The 23,632-nt window shown below is 41.1% G+C and overlaps 2 protein-coding genes across 2 annotated transcripts in view; both read left to right on the top strand.

Moving 5' to 3' along the window:
• The window catches only part of LOC138382938 (ankyrin repeat domain-containing protein 10-like), an 18,474-nt gene extending 16,267 nt beyond the window's left edge, over positions 1–2,207 (top strand). Inside the window, exon 4 of the mRNA XM_069467571.1 lies at positions 2,105–2,207. Within this exon, the coding sequence (XP_069323672.1) occupies positions 2,105–2,207 (103 nt within the window). The remainder of the gene's footprint in view (positions 1–2,104) is intronic.
• LOC138382939 (ankyrin repeat domain-containing protein 10-like) overlaps positions 1–17,640 on the top strand; it is a 21,257-nt gene extending 3,617 nt beyond the window's left edge. Inside the window, exons 2-4 of the mRNA XM_069467572.1 lie at positions 3,072–3,307; positions 12,106–12,201; positions 16,162–17,640. Of these exons, the coding sequence (XP_069323673.1) occupies positions 12,126–12,201; positions 16,162–16,637 (552 nt within the window). The 5' untranslated portion in view covers positions 3,072–3,307; positions 12,106–12,125 and the 3' untranslated portion in view covers positions 16,638–17,640. The remainder of the gene's footprint in view (positions 1–3,071; positions 3,308–12,105; positions 12,202–16,161) is intronic.
• Positions 17,641–23,632: the final 5,992 nt, after the last annotated feature.

Consider the following 23,632-nt stretch of genomic DNA (forward strand, 5'->3'; position numbering starts at 1 on the left):
TAGTGCCACGTAAATGTTGAGCAAAGTTATAATCTCTAATTCTTTCGCAATTACTGTATTCACAGATTTTGATATCTGTCCAATACATTTTCTAGAGTTTTTTTGATCTCCCTGTCATGTCTAACTTTCATTCCCCCAGAATTATGTGAGAAGCCAGTAGAAGTCGTTTGATTTGCGATTATTCTTTCCTGCTTGTTTGGTCCATACATAGGAGCACATAGCATGAATTGACTATAATTCCTCTTTTGAACTCTTTTAAAGTAAATTTTAGAATTAATAACCTAAAACCAAATGGAAGTTTGGTTGGCTCTAGTGCAAGTACAGTGCCGTGCAGGTATGTAACTGCTTTTGGTAGGGGAGGAAGCAAGGTGGGAGACCTTGCCAGTATTAGCCAGAAGCAGGCAGATATCCCCAGACACTTAAAATATCCAGTAATTTCCACATATTGACATTTTGTTGCCTTTTCTTAAGGTTATAGTTCCTTGGAAAAACAGTAAACTTGCTCTTCTCACCCAAATTCAGTCTAGTGTTCAGCTTCTGAATGTGGAGTAAAGGAGTTGTGTTTTAGATGTTCTTTTTAACAACTTTAGATGTTGGCATACCCCTTAAGCATCTTAATTTTCCTCAGTGAACTGGCATTTGTGTTTGTATTAATAAATGCCTTTTAAAAAATCTATTTGCTGTTCTTTTTTCTCTGATCCACCGAAGAGTAATGTGTACTGTCAGCTTTTTATTAAGTTGGTACTTTTATTTGTCGTAATGCTAAGCAAAGGCTTCTCTGTTCTTTGATTTTGGAGACCAAGTCTGTCCTTTTCTATAGAAGTGATCACTTTATCAACTTTATGTTCTCAGTCTTCATCTTTTCAAATTTTGAAGAGTTTTTAAATTTTCATATGGCAACTTATTTTTCTATTCACATTCTTGACAAGAGTAGACCTTTATAGGCCTTCTTCACTTCTGATATCTTGTGAAAATGAAATACCATTTTAAAAAATCATCTAGCTATACAGTTAAGCTATACATTTAATATTTGTGTATGTTAAATTTCAGTAGTTGATTTTTTTTTTTTTTTTTTTTTTGAGACAGAGTCTCACTCTGTTGCCCAGGCTAGAGTGAGTGCCGTGGCGTCAGCCTAGCTCACAGCAACCTCAAACTCCTGAGCTCAAGCGATCCTCCTGTCTCAGCCTCCCGAGTAGCTGGGACTACAGGCATGCACCACCATGCCCGGCTAATTTTTTCTATATATATATTTTTTAGCTGTCCATATAATTTCTTTCTATTTTTAGTAGAGATGGGGTCTCGCTCTTGCTCAGGCTGGTCTCGAACTCCTGAGCTCCAACGATCCGCCCACCTCGGCCTCCCAGAGTGCTAGGATTACAGGCATGAGCCACCGTGCCCGGCCAGTAGTTGATTTTTATACACATACAATTTACATTATAATTTAATGTAATTTAATCTACCCACACTTTGGCATTTCCTTTTCATTTAAATCTTTATCAAAAATATTATGAAATACTAGTATAATCATCAGAATTCACAGCTGTGAAATCTTAGGGCAATTAATGTCGGTTTTAGTCCCTAATAGACCTGCACATAGCTGCCTTCTATTTTTGAGAACATTTTGTTGATTTCTGTGATTCTCAAGTCTTCATCTTTTCTATCTGATCAAATTGGGTTTGGATCTTTCTTCAAAATGTATAATACATTTATATCATACTTTAAAAAGTAGAGACATGTTTAGTGAGTGTCCACAGAGATGTCTTATTTCTGAGATTGGAGCTTATGGATGCCTGGAAATATGAATAAAGGCTATTGTTACTGTTATAAACTAAAAAAGAAACATTATTTGTCCCTGATTCTCAAGGTTTCGTTCTCATGTTCTGGGTTTTTGTGTGCATATGTGTGTTTGTGTAACCCCAAGGAATACAAGCATCGGGGTTCTGGATTGGTTATTGACACAAAATAAGGCTTTTATTTTATCACATCTTTACTATGTATCTAGTGTAGCTTGCTGAACAGGTTACGGGAGTTTTCTTTGCTGTTTAGTACTTCTCCAGTTTCAGTTTATCAACCTGAAGCTAACAGAATGTTTGCTTTTTTACAGGTTTAATTCACAGAGCAGTGTATATTCTTGTCTTCCAGGGGAACTTCAACATGGAGTTGCTTTTGATCCCTCAATTTTAATTCAGTGTTCTAAAGGTTTATAAGTTCAATTTACTCTTTTATATTTTATTCAGATCTTTCACTTATATTCTGCCATCACTTCCTGCTTTAATCTGAGTCTTAGCTACTGTAGAAGACACAGACCTTTACTTTTTAGTGATTAGCCAAGTATTACAAGATGTTGGTTGTTAGGACTCTTAATCTAGGGGATGAGTTTTGAGGACACTATTGATAGGCTGTTCAAAGGAAACATCCACTTAAATGCTCTCGAGTGCCAAAATGTAACACTCCTGCAAGTTTTCCTAAGCAAGGCCAAAAAAATCACACAAAAACACTCAGCTTTTCAGATCTCAAGTCTGATACGTTACTTTAATGTCAGGATGTCCTTCTAAACTTCCACTTATAGTGTCACATGTTAGCATAAAATCTGGCTTGTTGGTAAGCCATTATTTTATTTTTAGGAAGCCAGTTGTTATGAATGCCATGGACAATTTCAGTACATGTTTGTTTGTTATGATTTTACTCAAGCTAAAGGAATGAGTTATTAAAATTAAGTGCAGATAATATAGAATTCAGTTTCAGGTAAAGTCTGAAGTTAGCATAAAGTTAGATTTCTTCAGACTAACAAAAAACATGATTTTGAGAAGTTAAATAGGAAGATGCCTTTTTTTAAAGTTTAGTATATTGATTTTTTTTAATTACTATTTCCCAAATCTTGCTTAGAAATCAAATGTGTGTAAGAGAAGTTAGTTACAGAGCTAGGTTGATTACCTACTTCTTTAATGAAGATTTGCTGTAAATTTTGTTTACTCTTTCGTGTCACCTTCAGATAGCTAGTCAGTTCAGCAGGAGCAGAGACTGGGCTGGCATGCGGGTGGTGTGTAATTCAGTGTTTTTGTGTCGCACAGCCTGAGAAATGCCAGTGGCCTGACGGCAGCAGACATTGCACAAACCCAGGGTTTCCAGGAGTGTGCCCAGTTTCTCTTGAACCTCCAGAATTGTCATCTGAACCGTTTCTATAATAACGGCACCTTGAATGGGGGTCATCAGAGTATATTTCCTAATCATATTAGTGTGGGAACAAATCGAAAGAGAAGCTTGGAAGACTCAGAATCCTTTGGAGTAAAGAAAGCTAGAACTGCAGGTGAGACCGCTTTGTGGTGGGAAAAAACACTTGTTTTCTGTAATAGTTTTCTTTTTATGGCTGAACGTGCCTTCAAGATGAGACCTTCACTTAAGAAGTGGTAATGTGCCTGGTGGATTCTTGTGCAGTGACGGAGGTTTTTTCCTACATTGCCACTGTGTGAAGATGGGCCACTTAACCAAAGGGGGGTGTACGTAAGAGGGGAATGTTGACAGCCCAAATGTAAATGTGAATATAACTTCTGAGCACCCATGTTTACCTACCGTGAATTAGAAAGATTTTTTTTCATTTGTTGTATCTGTTTGCAATGTAACTATTAAAAGAATCTGCCATTATGCCTGATTTTTTTTTTATTTGCTTCTTGTGAATGTTCCTGAGCTTATTAAAATTGCCAGTGGTCTGGCAGTAAAACATATTTTCACATTTGGGAAGGTGAATATTTTCTGTGCTATTACATTTGCACTGTGATCTGCCCTCAGCTGGTCTTCATACCCCACATAGTAATGTGTGCTCACTTACCACAGTGAGATCTGGTGTGTCAGTTTAATATTGAGGGTTTAAGTCTCCAAGGTAAGTTGTTTTAGTTTTAAGTGTTCTTTCACCTTTTTTGTTAAAGATAGTTTTAGAGTTTGTATATAAGCACAAGTCTCAGCTAGTCTTAAATTTGAAAAACTTCCCTTTCATCTAGGAAAAAAATTATATCTGTACATTAGATATCTTAATCAGAAAACAGATTGATAGCTTGGCAGAAATATTTGATAAACATAGGAGTATGGGAGTATAAAGTAAAAAAAAAAAATGACCTCAGATAAGATTTACTGAGGGTAAACACACGGTTGTACCCTTTGGTTTTTAAAAAAAAAAAAAAAAAAACTCTATAGCATGGGAAGAACCCGAGTATTAGTCACTTAAAGATTTAGAGGTTTTAGTTGACTTTAAATTTCATGTGAGTCAACATTATCTTTCCTACCTCATTTAACTGAAATATATCCAAGTGAAACTTTTTCCTTTAGAATTGATAAAATGTCAATATTATCTACTTCACAACTGTTTAAACCTTGTCACTGTAGAAACTCTTGTGATTATGTGACTTTTTTGTAGAAATGAATGTATGAACTTAACAGTTTATCAAAGTCAGGATTTTTATAAGTTACAGACAAAATTTTTCGAAAGATGTTGCAAAGATCATAAGCATGACCTGACCTGAAGGCATGCATATAGATTTCAAGGTGGTGTGTTTTTTAATGTAATCAGGCTTGTCATTTATTTGTATCATGTTTCAATGTATTTTTTCTGGTATGTTTTTAAAGTCCTTTAAGAGCATCCACTTTTTAAAAATACTCTGTGCAGTTTCATGTAGTGCCCAGTTAATTTAATGGAATGGTGGTGTTATCCTCATTATGCCCTCATACATGAGCTATACATGTCTACCCCTGTATGTTTATAGTTTAAATGTCCTTTAAAAATGATCTGTGCTGTTTTCTCTAATTGCTGATAAACCTTAAATTCTGTGTTCAGTATTTTTAAAAAGAAGTTAACATTCTAATTGGGTTCAAAAATGTACCTAGAGGGGTTTTAAAACTAGTTTTTAAGGTCAGTTGAATCAGCTAGTATCACATTGCTTAAATATATCCTGAAAAGCATGTCCAAGGATTCCTTAAGTTTCCTAAACTTTGTTACTACATGAATTGAGTTTCTTCAGTCATTCTGATTTTCAGGGGATTTAGTTTTCCTTCTCTAGCGGAGGATCCCTTGTGGCTGACCCGTGGCCAGAGGTTCATGCTTGCACATTAAACTCTTCCCTGCAGCCTCCCCAAACTGCAGTTCCCAGTCCTCAGCCCGAGGGAGCCAGTGTGGAAGAAAATGGCGCTGGAGCCTGGCACTTGTGTTGCACATAAACAGCTGTGTAGACCTAAAGGGTTGAACAGCTGTCCGCATGGCACGCTGAGTGATGAGTGTTTCTGTGAACATCACAGTAGAAATCTTTATGCCAAGATGTACATTAAAGCTGCTGTCCCAAGTTCCCCAGTCTGCTCACTGTAACTTCAATCACTAATTTGCTAAATTGTTTACTTTAGCTTGAACTACTAATTTCCTAAAGCTTTCTAGTAGTTGAGTCCTTTATGTAGGTGACAGCCCTTAGATTTGCCCGATGTGTCACCTAAGCGTGTGACTTTAATTTTGTATTTGTGCAAACATAGATGGGCATCTCAGCCCTCACCACCTGCCACACTCTGGAAAATGCTGGCTTATCTTTTTTCCTTTTACTGTTACATACTTGGTGTGAAATGTGGGGTATTGGGAGTGAGTATCAATCATCAACAGGATTTGTTTTCCCCAACTACCTGATGTTCTTGGTTTAAATAGAATTGCTTCAAATTATTTCCATTCTTTGACCAGTTTTTTTAGTTAATAATTCAAGATACTGCTTTAGTTTGTTTTCATTGTAATTTCTCGCATCTTGTTTTGATTTGCTGTCTAAATGTGAGCTTAAGTTTTGCTTAATCTGAATTATATTAGGTAAGTTTTTGTTTCTCTTGACGTAATAAAAATAAGTACTTATTTTGCTCATGTAACACACGCATATAAAATACTTTTGAAAATAACATATAAAGAATTAAAGTTGTCATTTTTTTGACTTTTTCAAAAATTACAAGTGCCTGGGATAATATAACTGTATAGATACATAACTTGGACCTTATTAATAAAACAGTCCATTCTGCCTTCTAGAATTCAAGAACTACAGATTTTTTAGTGTGGGGTTTATATTTATAAAAACAATTGCTTCCAGAAAATTTCCTGGGTAAGCTAATTTTTAAAGAGTTCTCTATACATTTCACTACCTTTTTTTTTTTTTTTTTTTTTTTTTGAGACAGGGTTTTTCCTCTTTCTCCCAGGCCAGTGGCATCACCATAGCTCACTACAACTTCATACTCCTGAGTTCAGGAGAGTCTCCTGCTTCAGCCTCTGATGTAGCTGGGACTACAGGTGTGCAACACCACACTCGGCTACTTCTTATTATTTTATTTTTTTTGTATTATTGTAATAAATTTATTAATTATGGTTTATCTGATTTAATTGAGTTGCCTTAACAAATATAGCTTTATTTTTTTTTTCCTCAGAGTTCCTAAATTTTTGTTAATTTTTTTCTTTTATTTATTTATTTATTTTTGGGTAGAGACAGGGTCTTGCTCAGCCTGGTTTCAAACTCCTAGCCTCAGACCTGCCTCAGCCTCTCAAAGTGCTGTGGTTATAGGTGTGAGCCACCTTGCCCAGCATAAATTTCACTCTTGAACATTTTTTTATGCTTTAGAATCATGAGTCTGAAAGTTGTCCACTCTTTCCCATAGAAAGTAATGACTCTGCTTTTAATAAATGACTTTCAAGCATCTTAAATTGGAGTAATTTACCTTTGAAGACAATGTTGATGTAAAAGATGTTAAATGGAGAATAATGACTTTGCCTTTTGTTATTGCTTGAGTATAAACTGTCCTTTGGAAGCAAGTTATGCTACAAGAATTCATACTTCCATCTTTGGAAAAGGGATTAAAAAAACTTCCATAAAATCATTCATGTCAGTATGAAAATGCAATTTGATCAGAACACAGACAACTTGAACATGAACTCTGGAGGGTGAAGTAAGATCCACAGTTACTTGAGCGGTTGGTTTTGATGGAAAGCATTTTAGGGTAGTAGTCTCCCCAGTGTGGGGTTTTGTTTATTTGAGATGGTACCCTTTTAAGGAAGCATCAGTATATAAATATTTTTGGTTTTTTTCTGTTTAGCAACCATATGCTAAAGATGGTAAGACAGATGGACTTCAGGACTCCAGCTGCACCTGCTGTGTAAAACTAGGTGGTGGCATTCCTGGTTAATCTTCAGAAATAATGCGATGATTTATTAATATATGTGTATTTGTTGAAAGCTATTGTCAAACTTTTCAGTGATCCTGGTTAGAAAAGAATGCCAGTCCCTTCCATGAATGAAAACTTCACCTTGTTAGTATTGTTTTGCTTGGAGCTCCAGAGTCTTGTGGGGAGGCAGTGTGAGTTAAAAAACTGACCCAATAACCTTCAGTTTCACAGTCGGGAAAACAATTGCCACAAGAAGTAGGCTGTGGTGATAACGGTTCTCACGTGGTAAATTGACTTCATGGTCCTGTTAATCAAACAGGTATATTACTGATCTTAGAGTCTCATTCATAATGTGTAGTTATTTAATGTAAAAACACTTCATAGGAAAAATACAACATGAATTAGTTTAAAATTAACAATGAAAAATTTCTCAGCACACTTGTTCCCAGAATGAATTTGACGTGATAAAAGACCGCCATTTACTGTTCTTGTTGAGCAGACTGAAAAACGGGCTGGTGGAGGGTGGATGTGACTAGCAGGTTTGTTAAGTGATAGATGTTAGCTAATTGCTTGGAATTTGAGATTTAAGAAATAAAATTCTTGCCAGGAGTAAAATTTTAATTTCGTTTCTTCTAGCTTAGTTAAATATGTACAGTATATTTGTTTTTAAAAATTGGGCCAGGATGACAGAACATGCCTAATTGTGTTCAAATATGAAGTGATTGTTTTGTCTTGAATCCCTAAAGATGTGACATCCTGGAAATACTGTCTGAATTGTATTTAGGGACCAACAGTTTCTGTGTTTTCCACTGTTGTAAGCCTCGAATTCAGCAAACCCCAGGCACCTGACTTGTTTTCCACACAGGTGGACACTGTGGTGGGAAATTACCAAGACTTACCACATACAGCTTCCCTTTTGTGTTCTTTGAACAAAACCTCAAATCCCTCATTAGTCTTTCCAAAGCACTCACTACTGTGTCTCTGTCCTATGTTGCTCCCCTTTCTACTGCCGCTTTCTGAGTCCTTGCCATCCTTTGCTCTGCTGGGATTTCGGCCAAGTCCAACAGAAGGTCACCTTGTAGTAAAGGAGCCTTCATTCTGGTCTTCAGTGCTATTTTGATTTTAACACAGACCTTTATGAAAATAATTATTTGTGTAAAATGTGCTCTATAGGAGAACAAACAATAGTTCTAATTAGTAACGACTGATGGGAAACCGCTTAAGGAGAGATTGCTTCCTTGCTCCTTTAATGGGGAAATTGAGGCTTCCCCAGTCATTAGCATTCTTAATAGCGGAGTGCACTCAGTTCAGTGAAAAGGCTGCAGGGGCATGAGGTGTTCTGGTCACCTGCCCACGTAAGGGTTATGAGCACCTGGGACCCTTGCACAGTGGAAGGTCGTTTATCAATCTACCATAATCTTAAACTCATTGTGTGAAACTACTTGGCAGTTTTTACATTGGTAAACACTCTCCTGCTTTGATCTTGTCACTTGACCAGTATGGGGTAGGTCAGAACACTTACATCTGTGTCTTAAGATATTTATGTGACTAGAGTGCTTTTTTCCTTGGCCTCTTAAGAGAATAATGTTAGCATAAGTATGACTAGGCGTTTTTCATAAGCCCTAGATATCTTCTGCAGGTGTGCCAAGCAGTTAGTCTTGTTTTTATATGTGTGTTGCGTGTGTCAGGGTGAGGGGTGCACCGGAGTGCATCCTAAGTCAACCTAGTCAGCACTAAAGTACGTCAGGACCTTGGTGTCCGATTGCCTTACTTCTGTGATGCAGCAGAACTTCCCTGGCTTTTAAAACTGGGTAAGACCTTTTCCAACTTTCCAACTGCCCGATCATAAATAGTTGTGGTAGTTAGAGTCTTGCTGAGAACTGGCTTTAGGAAAGATGTAAGTACAGATGCAGACTGCTGAGTTGTCCTGGATGCCAGCCCCAAAAGGAACATCTTCTCATCCCCGCCCGGCCAGAGGCATGCTGTGGCTGCTTCAGTTCTCACACCTGGCAGTGGCCGTGCCTCTCGGGAGGGAGGCTGGGAGGTTTTGAGCCAATCCTGTGTAGTTTTCAATCCTGAATGTTCAGTATCTAATAACTTGTACTAGAAGCCTGTCTTCTTAACAGATGCCTGCTGTGGCAGTCAAAAGGCGAGGACACTATAAGAAGTGATCATGTTAAGTAACATTTTCAGAGACATTCAGTAACTTTTAACTGTGAAAATCAACGATGGGAAGACAAGGTGCTTTCTTTCCAAAGCTAAGTGGAATAAAAATTGGTAACTCTGGAAGAAGACATTTTTCTGAAATGTCTATACAGACCACCGTTCTCAAATGCAGAATGTGTAAAGTTCAAATGATTCCTCCCGCAATAGCAATAGGTACATGTGGGAGAAAGTGCTGCAGCTGGCAGGATCTTTGGTCATGGGCGGAAGCAGAGTCAAGTCCAAATCCATTGTTCTTAAAATTTTGAGAGGACAATTTTAATTTCATGGCTTGTAATGTAAGGTAAGTAACTGCAGCCATAATGCCTCCACCAGCCAGTTGAGAACGACTGACTTAGAGATACTTGGAATAAAGAAATGGAGAAAGCATTCATAAAAGTATTAGCCGGGGCTCTGGGATGGCAGATTGTGGGAATGATACTCTAAAAGGTTGTCTGTGGAGAAAGATAATAGAATTCTAGGATGCTGTGTTAGCATCTGTTTCCCACAATTGTTTGATTGCTACAATGTGAAAGCATTTCATTTTTATCTGCATTAAGAAAAGATGTATCTACTAAATGGAGCAGTTTCAGAAAACTCACTGGGTAGTGAGGTCCCTCTTAGTACAGGAGTGTTGGTTTGATGTCCCCGACTCCCCTGGCCACAGCTCTTCTGACCCCTAGTGGCCTCTGTGCCCTCGGGCTGCACTGCACTTCAGGCATCAGCACGTCACCAGTCTCACCTGAGATGACTGGTTCTGATTTTATTACTGGATGCGCCAGTTATCCTTAATAGTTTGTTTATTTTCTGTGTTTTGTTTTTTTTCTGGTTAGCCAGTGGCTTTCCCAGTTGATGTGGGTACTATTTTAGGCACTGGGGCTTAGTGAAAAGTCAACATCTCGGCTTTCATTAAGCTTTTTCTTTGTCCTCTTATCTGTGGGGTTTTTTTTTTTTTAATCTGCTTTTCAGAGGTGTGACATTGCACATACACCTCTAGTTGCCACTTTAGCGAGGGAATATTGGCATATGAATTCTAAAGTTAAGTATGGATACTTGAAGCTGTCTGCTTTGTATTCCTGGTGACGTCTGTTTTGCAAAGCATATTCATGGTTCTGCTTAGCGGCTTTGCAGAGTGTGGAAGGAGCAAACCTGACCCACTACTGACTGCTGGTTCTTCATTTCTCAATGCTGTGAACTCCCTAGAGATTGTGAGGACTTTGTCACTTGGCACCCTTGGGGGACCTGTGCCTCTGCCTCTCCCCGTACCCTCATCATGATTTTTTTCCTAAGGTGCCCTGTTTGCCACCGACTCCTGGAAAGTTGACAGCCTGTGCCATAGTGCAGACATGGGGGCCCGTGGAGGATTAGAGAAAAGCTCCTGCTGGAAGCTGCAGTCTAATGCCTCTGGTTTTAGAGCACACCTGCATTTGAAGAATGCTTTTGGCTTCATACCTTTGCAGACTTCTGTTATTTTCCCGACTACACAAATCACGCTGTTCTGTTTCTGTCTCTCACATACTAATCATTCAGGAATTGGGTTTCTCATTCTGTACGTTAGCATCCTTGGGGAATAATCTAGAACTGATATACACAGGATAATTGGAAATGACTCGTGTGCCTCTAAAATTAGAACTAATTAAAGCTGCAATATTTAGTTTCCCTATTCTTTCAAATAAAGAAATATTTAGCACTGAGAGCTTTTGTTAGTATATTCTTTGCCCCAGAAATAATTCTAGGTATTTGAGTTAAGAGCCAGAAACGTGTACAAAGCTGTGTTTATGAGGATGTTAATTATGATATTCGTGATAGGGAAGAAAAGTGAAGCAACCCAGAGAGCTGCAGGGAATTTGGTTAGGTGTATTATAAATAGAGTCGTATGGCAGATTAAAGATTAGTTGATAATGGGATTCATGCCATGGTAAATGGATAAAGCAAGGTGTAGCAGTGATTTGTTAGAATCCTTTTTGGGAAAAACACATTCACGTTAAGATTAGACACCATCTATGAGACAGGAGGGGCTGTTCCTGAGAAGCGAGGGTTACCAGCGTCTGGGGGAACCGTATTTGTGCCCAGTATGCATTGCTTGGGGGAAAGTGGTTAGACGTGTGCATGAGCATCTCCAAAATACAGAGATGATAATCTTGTGCACAGTGTGTGTGTGTATCTTCAGCTCCAAGTTTCTTGGAACTAAGACTTTTTAATGTAATGTTTTCAGTTTTATTGTATTTTGGTGCTCAGATCAAATGCCAGTCTGGGGTAGTATGGTCACAGACTGGTCTTGAGTCTCAGACTTTACATTATCTTTTGCTAATGAAATTAGTATACATTTTTTGAAAATCAGGATTGTTTTAATGGTTTATATGTTGTCAATTAAGAATTGTCTTAGTATTTGTTTTGAAAAACACTTGATGAATTTGAAAAAGTTAGAATTGTCTCTAGGTTATATAACTATTTTGTGTTCTCCAAATAGCCTGAAAATTAGGATTTTTGCCATCAAGTAAATCTGTAATAGGTATGTGAAATTCCATAACTTTTAACTGAAACTGCACATTTCGAGAGTTATTTTTTACTGTGGAAAAGTAAGTTTCTCAATAGTGTACTAAGCTCATTAGTGGTCTATAGAGATTTTAATTATTTAACAGTTTAAAGCATTTAGTGATCCCCAAAAGGAATTAAAACGTGTGCTTTAGGTTTTCTTATTACATACAAAGGAATCTGACGTAGTCTTTGTTTTCTGTGCAGCTCAAAGCTTGGATCATGCCATGCCACTAGTGAATGGCGAGACAGAAGATGAGGCTGACAAAATGCACATTGATAGAGAGTTTGCCGTTGTAACAGGTGGGAGTGGACAGTTTCCTGTTAGCTGCAACAACAATCCAGTGGTCGAAGACACCAAACAACAGGAGAGTGCTTCTGTTGGACCAAAAGAAATAGAAATATATACTGTTTCAGCAATGCAAACCCCTTGTCGTTGCAAGAATCAGTATGCATATTATTTCTAACATAACGTTTTCCTTAAACTTTTTTGCACTTTGTTGTCCAGTGTCTTTACAAAATGTTATAATTTGCATATCTTGGGCAAGTTTGTAGATAAAAGGATAAGTGTTTGGGGTGCATTCTGTGGATATGAAACATAAGTGCCATCTTCCTATTCTGATTTGAAGGTGTTGCTTAATGTGCCTTGCTTATTTTTGATGAAATTTCATTTTTAATTTTCTGACGTATGACCTTTGGGTGAATATACGGAACCATGCTATGGCTAGTATTTTCAAAGCAGTCTACCACAAGGATGACTACTGGCAGTAAACATTGAGAACTCGTAGATGTGGTTTTGACAATATAGAATCTTTTACCCAACACTCTTGCTGGTTTTGGTTTCTGTGGCCTTCACTCTAAGTCTGTTAAAATGCTGAACACTGTGTTTCACAAAACACATTTTAAATGTTAACATTTTTAGTATACTAAAACAGTAGTCCTATTTCCAATTTGTAAAAGGCAGAAGCTCAGTTCTTGTAGCATTTAGAATATCTAAAAAAGATTTGTCCATTTAGCTAATGCTTTTTTCTACTGTTCTTTTATTTAAATGACTGCAGTTACTTTTTAGTCATTCTCTTAACATGTTACAAAAGTAGGTATTTAATATTTTTTTAAGTTATATTATTACATCTTTATGCTGAATTCTTCACTGGAGATAAAAGATTACCTATTTTGTTTACCAGACCCATATGAAAAAATTATTTCTGTTCATTAAAATTAAAAGGAAATGTATGCCTCTTTCTGGAAGCTACAGAATTGTTAGGGGTAGTGTAGCCTTTTTGCCAAATAACTAAACGAAACCGGTGGATTTTCCAAAAGAAATTCTGATTGGATAGTACATTTAAAATAATAGGTTTTCTGTAGTTGGAGCTATTTGATTGTAGCTAAAGATACATAACAGCACTCAAAGCCTGCTTTTTTAAAAATGGCATTGCATGCTTTTGAACAGGCAGAAGTAATCAATCCCTTTTTATTCCTCAAACATTAATTCGTTGGTAAACTTCCTCTGAGGTTGAGCATCATGGTGAAAAAGCCATGCTTTATTCCCAGCCCACATGCCAGATGCCACCTACACATTCCCCACTCTCCATTGTTTGATTTGTAACACTCTGGCTGAATGAACAAAAAGTCTTGAATCAGTGGCGGTTGTTCGCAGTTTTCCTTATGGGAAATAGCAGTCCACATCCACTAAAAGCTGAGGGAACTGCCACTTCTCCTTGAGAATCATCACAAAAGTCAGGGTGTTCTTCAAATACTTCTCATTTGGTTTTTGTTCTGGTGAGATTGTTTTCAAAGATTATACATTTCTGAAAAACTATGCACAAATGTCTTTTTTTCCCCCCAATTCAGCAGGAATGTCTTCATTTTTTAAGTGTCCCTAGTTTGAGACTCAGGGTAGGCGTGAAGAGGGTCCTTATGTCCAGAGAGGGAGGACTCACATTAGGAGATGTTTTCTTAGCAATTCAGATCTTCTGTCAGAGGGGCTGCAGGTGAGGGAGGATGTTGGCAGAAGCTTCATCCCAGGCTGATCCTGGCTGCCCTTACTATGTCCCTTGGGTATTGGTGGAACCTCGGGATGGCTGGGCAGATGGTGAGAAGGAAGTGCAAGTCTTGACCGGCAGCTCAGAGCAGAAGAGAGCGTTGGTGAGAGCCAGGGGCGATGTGGGCCCAGTCAGCAGGTCTCTGGAATGTCTGCTCTGCTTTCGCTGTTATACATTTTTCCATAAAAGTAGGAAGTTATCAACTAACCTTGATTTTGAGATTAAGTAATAGAACTAATTTACTTTTACTAGGCATTAAAGAAAAATTCTACTTTATTCTTTCAGTAAACTGCACACACACATAGCGAACCATAACAACCATCTAGGTTTCCATTATATAAATATGAGTTTTATCACCCAGGAATGGTTGTTTGTACTTTAGTTTTGAAAAAAATTAGTTTAAATTTCCCCTGGGAATAACTTGTTTCATTTCGTTTTGTTTTTATTTTATATTTAGTCCTTGAAACACTTGTTCTTTAGTGTTGAGTTTTAACTAAATAGAAAAGCTATCATTGAAATTGAAAAAAATTCCATTTTCTGAAGAATTTATAGTAGTTATAATTTATGATTGTTGCTTAAATTGCCAAAAGATTGAATGATTAATGGAATGTTTAGAAGATGTTTTTGTTCATTGAACAAGCTGTTATCTTTTGTTGGCAGACAGACTTCCAGGACACAACAGAAACCTCTGTCAGAGGTATATAGGTGGTGAAATGGAAGGGAAGCCCTTCATGGGAAGAATCACATGGTGTGTGAGGTGTTAGGGTAATCAGACGTGTTTAAACTCTGTCCTTATTCTAAAAGTTATTAGAACTGAGCTCTTCTATACTTAATATTGTGCCTTGCTTTGATAATGTAGAATATTGAGATAAAATTTAACATTACTCAGCAAGTGATAATTTTATATTATTCTTTATACTGCTCTGTGACTTCCTGTGAACATGAATATTATTCTAAAGTTCCAATATACAGAAAAATAACTTGTAACTGCCTGTCCCAGGATGCCCAAATATCTTGTGGTGGGCTTTTTTTCCATAAGACATCTCCCTCCTAATGGATGTCTGTATATGCAGATTCAATTATCAGCATTTTTTCTGGGCATGGTAGCTCACGCCTGTAATCCCAGCACTTGGGAAGCTGAGGTGGGAGGATTGCTTGAGGCCAGGAATTTGAGAGCAGCCTGGGTAATACAGCAAAACCCCATCTCTATTAAAAAAATAGAAAAACTAGCCTAGTGTGTTGGCAAACACCTGTAGTCCTAGCTACTCAGGAGGCTGAGGCAGGAGGATCACTTGAGCCCAGGAGTTTGAGGTTGCAGTGAGCTATGATGATGCCACTGCACTCCAGCCTGGGCAATGGAGCAAGACCTTGTCTTCAAAAAAAAAAAAAAAGTACTAAATAAGTAAACTATCAGCATTTTTTCTAGCATAACCTAATAAAATGAAACCTTGACCATCCTAGTCATTTTAATTGCTGGACTCAGAAGAAACTATTGAGAATTGTGCTGTTGGCCCAAGACTGTGTGCATTAGAATCATTAATATTCATAGTTCCTTGCTGTAGTTGCTGATTTCTCTATTCTGCCAATGCTTTTAATGTGGCATTTTGCAGAAGTACTACATAGGTTTGAGTGTTACTAAGAAAAACTTTGTTCCTTTTAATATTCCTGTGCATGCTTCCCTGACTTTTGAGGAGAGAAGATTTTAAAAACATTATATGATGCTGTCCTACATAGTTTGAAGAGCTTTCTTAATTCACCTGCTTCATTTATCTCTCTTTTTCCCTTAAGAACTAGAGAATTTTTGTGTTTTGTATTAATATTAACTCTTTGTTGAAAACCTTCAGTTCTGATGGACCTTTTCAGGGGTGATTTATAAAACAGCTCTGTGAAAGTAATCTTAAAATGAGAACAATTTTTTGACGGCTTTTTAGTACTGTGTTGGTATTTTTCATGGAGTATATTTGTTGGCTTATATTTTTTAGTTTAGCTACTCAATACTACTAAAATGCATGTACTTTTCCTGTCTTACTAGGAAAATGATATTTTATTTTTAAGTCTACCTATGCACATTGTTTTTTCTTTGGAAAAGAAACTGGTTTGTTTAAAAGGAAAAAAGAAAAGAAACTAAATTCTTTAAAATTGTAGCAACAATGAAGCATTTTATAGTTTCTCCTCTCCCACTGGTTCTGAATTTTGGTGACAGGTGTATTTCTTAATGCAGATATGAAAAACAGTAGCTCCGTATCGAATACATTGACAAATGGATGTGTCATCAGTGGACATTTGGACTTCTCCTCCACGAGCCAGCTCAGTGGGATGGAAAGCAGGAATGGCCAGTGCTTGGCAGGATCTACTGGCATTAGCAGTGGATCCATCCCAGGACAGCTGTTTCCCAGTAGCCAGGGTTCTCTCTCTGTTAACGGGACTGAGGAGCCAGAAAAGACCATGAGCGTTAACCCTGAGATGTGCGGTTCTCTGCACCTGAATGGGAGTCCAAGCAGCTGCATAGCCAGTAGACCTTCCTGGGCAGAAGACATGGGGGACAGTTTGCACTATGGACATTACCATGGGTTTGGGGACACTGCGGAAAGCATCCCTGAGCTGAACAGTGTGATCGAGCATTCCAACTCGGTGAAGGTGGAGGAGCGGTACGACTGTGCCGTCCTGGGTACCATGCACCTGTACCACGGCTCTTAAGGACAGCAGCCTGGCTCTCAGAGACGCAGCCATTCTTCCTGGTAGCCAACTCAGAACACTGATGTAGCATCAACTTGAAGTAATGTCATGACTTGTACTGTTTTTTATACTTTCTGAAAAAGTAAACTTGACAAGTTCCCAGTGAGTGCTCGTTTGTGCATGAGTAGGGCTTACCTAGTGCATAGATGTTTCTACAGTGGGGTATTGGTCCTTTTATAAAATGCACTTTTTCTGGTGCCAGTCTGAATATTTTGTTTTTAATACTATCACCAGATACTGCCATTTTCCCTTTTGTCAACTTAAATCCCATAATCAAGATAAAAACTGGGGCAGTGAAGGAGGTGCCTGGTACCTGATCTCTGCTTGCACAGAGTCATTTTCAAAGTTTGCTTTCACTCTTCTCTGTAGAATCTGTGACACAACACAGCTGTTTCCCTATGCAAGGTACAAAGACTTCTTGGCAATGATTTGTATGAAGAAAAGAACATTTGTCTTTTCCAGTGTGTGTCCTTGAAGCTTGGCAAGTTGCCTTATGGACACGGTGGCTGGGGGTCAGTGAGCCCCTGTAACGATGTGGCTTGTTGCCTCGGGCTGCAGCCTGGCCGGTTCTGTTTGTTGTGTTTTTATTCCACATCTCCTACTTGGTCTCTAGAACTTTTACCATGGATAACAGATTCCTTTATATGTAGTGGAAGTTACTCTTTGTAGGAACTGTCAGGTCAAAATATTTAACTGACTCTTTTGTCTTCTATTTTCTTTTTTCCTTGTTTTTTGGGGGTTTTCTGCTTTAAATATACACCACTATATATCCAATTAACTGAGAGAATTTTGGCTCTCTTAATAAAACTGCATTAAGTTCAAGATTTTATAGACAAACAAATTAGCTTTTGTTTAGGCAACTAGTGGTTGCACTGTGCAAATATTGTAACGAATTTTTACTTTTCTGATTTTTGTAATAAAAATTGGTGCAGATAGAGAAAGTGTCCAATGAACAAACCAATGTTCTAAGAGTGTTACTGACATTTTGTTTTAAAACTGTCCTTTACAAATTTAATAAAAAACTCTCACAGTTTGTTCTTGGGGTGCAGTTTCTTTCTAGGGTGGGGTTGGGGGAGAAGGTATCAGTGGAAGGAATGGAAGGGGAGATAGAAGTTTAATATCGTGTTTTACTTTGCCTGTAATTTTACTTCACTCTGATTCTCTTCATATAGTATTTTTTCCACTTCTGGTTTGTTAATATACTCTGGTTCCGTGGGCACTTTGTCTTACTGAATCTCCGTGGAGGAAGTATAAATTGCATGTCAGCCATCCCAGTATCCTCCCTGGGTGCTCATTTTCATAAAAGACAGCCATAATGTTATAAACTTCTTTGGATTTAGCAAATATTAATGAATATAAGCCTTTTAAGGATATAAATTTTAGTCAATGGCAACAAAATTGCCATTCTGGCGTGCCTACATATGTTGTTTAAAACATTCATGCCTTTGTGCATATTCTTGTAAAACAATAGATTGGAGCGACGGAGGATTGAGTTTTGGAAGTTTTGCAGCAGTGACGCTGAGGGCAGGGAGAGGGTGCACAGCGCTGTCACGGCTGCCGCTGCCGCCTCCTGTGCGTGGCAGGCAGCGGGGCTCAAAGACCATTTTAACAGACGGATTCAAGACGCCGCTCACACCACTCTGAGTTGAGATAAATGCGACTTAGTGCCATCCACTGCTTGGACTATTTTTTAAGGTATTTCAAAGACCTTATAGTGAGTTAATATTTACTGAGAAACATTCAGCGGAGCTGTAATAGGTATCTGAAGTTCCATGACTTTTAACTGAAACTGCATTATTTCAAGAAATACTTTTTACTGTGGAAAAGTAAAAAGTACTCAGTATGGATAGTACTAAGCTCATCAGTGAACTGGGCAGCAGAGGGTGGGGTGCCAGTCACTACGTGGGGTGAGGGGCAGGGGCCTCTGGTGGCCGGGCGGGTGTGTGCCAGAGTGGGTGAGGGTGTGTGAGCGCGTGTATGAGGACGTGAGTGCATCCGGGTGTCCGAGTGTCTGTGTGTGGATGTGAACGCATACGGGTGTTGGTGTGTGTGAGTGAGTGTGTGTGGTCAGAGGGACTGAGTGCTGGGTGAAGGGGGGCAAGGACCTGGAGCAGGAAGGAGGGTGAGTCGGCCTCCATGACCGCGGTGGGAGGGGTGGGGGGAGGAGATGGGGAGGACCCGGTAGGGCGCACTGGGGCTTGGGGCCCTGGGCTGGGGCATGGGGTTGTAGGGGGCGGGGGCAGGGGTTGGGGGTGGTGGCGTGGAGCCCACAGGCAGCTGGTCACCTGAAAGAGCTGGATAAAATGCAGGTGCTTAAAGATGCCAAGACTTTGCGGGGGCCTCCTCTGAATGACACCCACACTCCCAGCCTGTGGAGAAACAAGACCATGCAAACAAGTGACCTGTCTGGGAGGGCTGGGGGAGAAGCTGATGGTGCCTTATTTTTCTCTGTTACGAATAGTGCAGGAATGATACACGAGCCCCTCTGGTTTTGTGCAAATATTTTGCAGAGTGGGGAAGTGAATGGGGCTAAGCTTTGTGGGGTAAATAAACCTGAAACTGGGATTTCCAGGCTAGGCGGGGACCCCAGAGGCAACAGGCGATTGGGAACACCTGGGCTGCAGAGGCTGGCGGTGGGAGGGGACACGGTACCAGTGGGCACTGTGGCTCTGGGCGTGGGCAGACCGCAGAAGTAATTCAAAGAGGAAAGTCCAGCAGAAAAAACTAACCCACGAGAGGGGAGTGATTACACAGGTGTGAAGAGGCCTGAAAGGAATGCCAGGGCTTAGGGGGTGGACAAGGAGGTGCAGCCATGGACAGGGGTCCCCCATGCAGGCTGCTGTCAGGCCTCAGGGAGGTGTGCTCACAGCCCCCTGTGATCAAGGGCTCCGGGAGCCTGGGCTTGGCAGTCCTCAGAGCAGGTGGGTGGGGGACACACCCCTGGAGTGCAGGCTGGCTGGGGCTGGTGGCCAGGCACCCACAGGGACTCGGAGCCCTGCTACCAGCACGAAGCTTGGAGCGCCCCTACCTGTGTCCAGAGGGCCGCAGCAAGGGCATCACCAGGCTCTGGCTGGGGTTGCAATGTCCCTGAGGTCAGAGCCGGCCAGAGCACCACTGGATACCACACACACACACACACACACACACACACACACTAGCGACTGCAGCAGGAGCAAGAAAATGTGCGACAGCACATTCCACCCAGGAAGGAAGCCCCCTGCCTCCCGCAGTGTCCCCTGTGCCCCCTGTAAGGAGAGATGCTTGGTGTGCAGGCCATGATCACAGAGCAGGAACATTCTCAAACTCGGGGTGCCACAGGCCTGGCACAGCATCTGCCCTGGACCGTGTGCCAGACAGAAGAGGTGCTCGGTCACAGGTTGCAGGAGGACTCGGCTGAGGCACAGGCTGAGCTGGGAACCTAGAGTCGTATGTATTTGTACAGCCAGTCATCATTATTTGCAGATTCCGTATTTGTGAATTCACCTGCTCGCTAAAGTTTATTTGTAACCCCAAAATCAATCCTCGTAGCACTTTTCGGTCATTTGCAGACATGCTCAGAGCAGCCAAACTTTGCGTCACCTGCTGTGCACGTTCCCAGCTGTGGTTCAACAGTGGGGTCCTCTGCCTTCTTGCTTCAGCTCTCATGCTGTTAATGAGTGTCCTTTTCATGGGATGTTTAAGGGCACATTTTTCACATTTTTGTGCTTCTTGGTGACTTCACTGTTTAAAATGTTCCCTATGCTTCGTGCTGAAGTGCTATCTGGTGTTCCTAAGCACAAGGCTGTGATTGATGTGCCTTATGGAGAAAACACGTATGTTAGAAGCCTCCTTCAGGCATGAATTATGGTGCAGCCGGTTGTGAGTTCAATGTTAATGAGTCAACAATATATATTAAGGTGTCTTTAAACAAACACATGTAAAACAAGCCTATGTCTTGATCAATTGATGAAAATGTCATGAGCGAAGGCTCACAGGAACCTACCTTCATATTTCCCCAGGAGCAATGGTTCAACGTTTCTAATTCAGTGTTCAAAGCAACCTTATAGAATATAACTGCCTCAAATAGAACCAACTGCACAGCCAAAGCGTGGAGCTTGAGCCCAGCAAGCACGTGTGAAATAACAAGACAGTGAGGGGTGCAGCAGAAAGCCGGGCCTGGGCCTGAATAGTCAGAGCAATTTACATCAAGCACCAATAAAGGATAATTTCCCTGGCCAAACAGTTGTAATTGAGTCTACCTACTTGTGTCGTTTCTAATCCATGCAACTTTTTCACAAGTATAGTAAAGTTGAAGGCGGGCATACCATGACCCAGTGATTCCAATTCCAGTAATACTCTGGGGAGACTCTGGCAATTTGCACAGCAGCATTGCGTCAGTTATCTATTGTTGTGTAACAAATTGCCCCAAAACTTAAGAGACTTAAAACAACAAACACTTACTGCCTAGAAGTTTGCGTGTATCAGGAATCCCGGTACAGTCAGCTGGCTGCCTCCGGCTCGAGGTTTCTCGGGGGGCTGTGATGCAGTTGCCAGCCGGGGCTGCAGTCTTGTCTGAAAGCCTGCGGGCTCTGCGAGGCTCTGCTTCTAAGCCCACTCACGCGGCTGTGGCAGGACGCAGCTCCTCCAGGGCTGCTGGGCTGAGGGCCTCAGTTCTCTGCTGCTTGTTGGCTGAGGCCACCCCCAGTTCCTCACTGCACGGTCCTCTCCACGGGGAAACTCACGCCACGGCAGCTGGCTTCCCTCAGAGCATGAGAGGAGCTCCAAAACTGAAGCCACAGCCTTTTGGTGGCCGTGGCAGCAGCACTTCATCTCGTGTGCTGCCTCTGTCCACTGGAGCTGGGTCACTAAGTCAGCCCAGGGCACACCAGAGCGAGAACACGTCTCAGACACTACCTGCCGCAGCCGTGGACATGGATGTTCATGGTAACAGTGAAAAATTGGAAACAGCACAGATGCCCAACAAGGCAGGGATGGGCCCATAAATTACTGTATAATTATGAAATGTGATATTGTACAGCAGTTAATAAACACCAACGAGGTCTTCACATATGACTCGATGTTGAGTGAACAAGTTGCAGAGTGGTATGTTCAGCACAGCCCCAGGGAGGCCAATTTGAAAATACACCTGCACCATGTGCTACCATGTATGTTTCTGGATGCAGACACGGATGTCGCTGAAGAATGGAGCACCTGAGCGGGAAGGGTGGACACCGCCTGCAGAGGGCGCCCAAGAGGGGGGAAGGGAAGCCTGTGGAGGAGGTATCCAATTTTTCACTTTATTGCCTTTTTTTTTTTTTTAAGGAAGATCTGAAGCCAAATGCATTAAAGAATTTTTTAAAGAGCAAAATAAGAAAGCCCAAACTAGAACAGCTCTGCCTGGTTTATCTCAGCTTCCCCTTAATCTCTCTCTCCCTCTCATCTTTCTGCAGCTCCCCTCTGCCAGGCACCGCCCTGAACTTTAAGGTTGCAGGATGGTTTTGAGGATAGCTTTGGTTTTTCTGTTCTGCCGTGATGACTGCCACACAGCGCTCTCACCAGTGAATTTAATTACAATGTGTTTAGAAACAGCTACAAAATTGCAAGTCAGATGCCTCAGCGATGGAGCCAGTCCCGTTCCCTCTCTGCTGAAGGATATCTTTCCATCACCCTCATCTGCTGCTGCGGCTTTTCTGACAGTTCATATAATTCAAGATAATTGAAGCCAGTCTTGCAAGCAAAATAACATGAACCACTACATGAAATGGCACATTAAGGCTTCAGTTCATAACAATGATACTATTTCAGTGATTTTGAAATTCTCTCTGGAGGAGAAGGGGGTCTGTGGAAGGCAACGAAGAGAACAAGGCAACTTTCATCCCCGGCAGCGTGGGATCCCCGCCCGAGGCAGGGAGAACACAGGAGTGAAATTACAGCCATTGAAGTACCCTCAGTGGGTTGCATAAAACGAACAAAAGCGTTAATATATTTTCCAGTGATGAACACCATTTGCATGGTCTCCCTCCTGCCGGCAGCCTAGGTAATTAGATAAGCTCACGGCACAGGGAAGTGATGTGGCATTTTCCACGTGCAGGGAAAGTTCCCCTTGGCGGACAGAGCCTAGGGACCAGCTCTGGGGGTCCGTCCAAGGGAGCAGAAAGCAAGCCACCACATCTTGGATTAGGAGGCAAATAAGCATCACTTACTCAAGCAACAGGAAATTCTCCCAGCAACAACAGAAAGAAAAAACACACTAGACTGTAACTATCAGAAGGAAAACTGAGAGCCTTCGACAGTTAGCGTGCCACACGTCCCTCTCGTTCACAGCGCCGCAACTCGGGAGCCACCTTCCTTTCTTCTGTTAGAGTCACTGGCGTGGTGTCTACATCCCGACAGAGCTGACGAACATGGCGTGACGGGTACAGCAAGTGAGCTGGTTCTCACCCGCCTTGGATGTTGGCCTTCCAGAAGCACGGACCCCCGGGAGCCATCTGACCTGTCAGCCAGAACAAACCATGTGCAGCTCCGGGTAGAATGTCGGTGTTCGTGGCAGAGCTTTGAACCACGACAGCTTTGTACAGGCAACACCTGCCCCTGCTGTGTCTGTGTGAGCAGCCCACCCTGCAGCGACTGACGGCTCCGGGAGGCTGTCCTGGTGGAGACCACGGATGTGGGCACCATCCTCCCTGCCAGGCCTGGGCCAGAGGAGGAGCAGGACAGGGAGAAGCAGCGGGATGGTTTATGGGATTATTTAAAACCGGGAGATGATTGTAAGACATCTCCGAAAAGTGGCACTTCGGGGAAGTCTCCTTAGGGCTTTTTTTTTTTTTTTTCTTTTGAGACAGAGTCTCCCTCTGTAGCCTGGGCTACAGTGCGTGGTGTCAGCCTAGCTCACAGCAGCCTCAAACTCCTGGGCTCAAGCAATCCTCCTGCCTCAGCCTCCCGAGTAGCTGCAACTACAGGCGCTCACCACCACGCCT

Source organism: Eulemur rufifrons, chromosome 4 (genome assembly GCF_041146395.1).
Source record: "Eulemur rufifrons isolate Redbay chromosome 4, OSU_ERuf_1, whole genome shotgun sequence".
NCBI classification, from domain to species: Eukaryota; Metazoa; Chordata; class Mammalia; order Primates; family Lemuridae; genus Eulemur; species Eulemur rufifrons.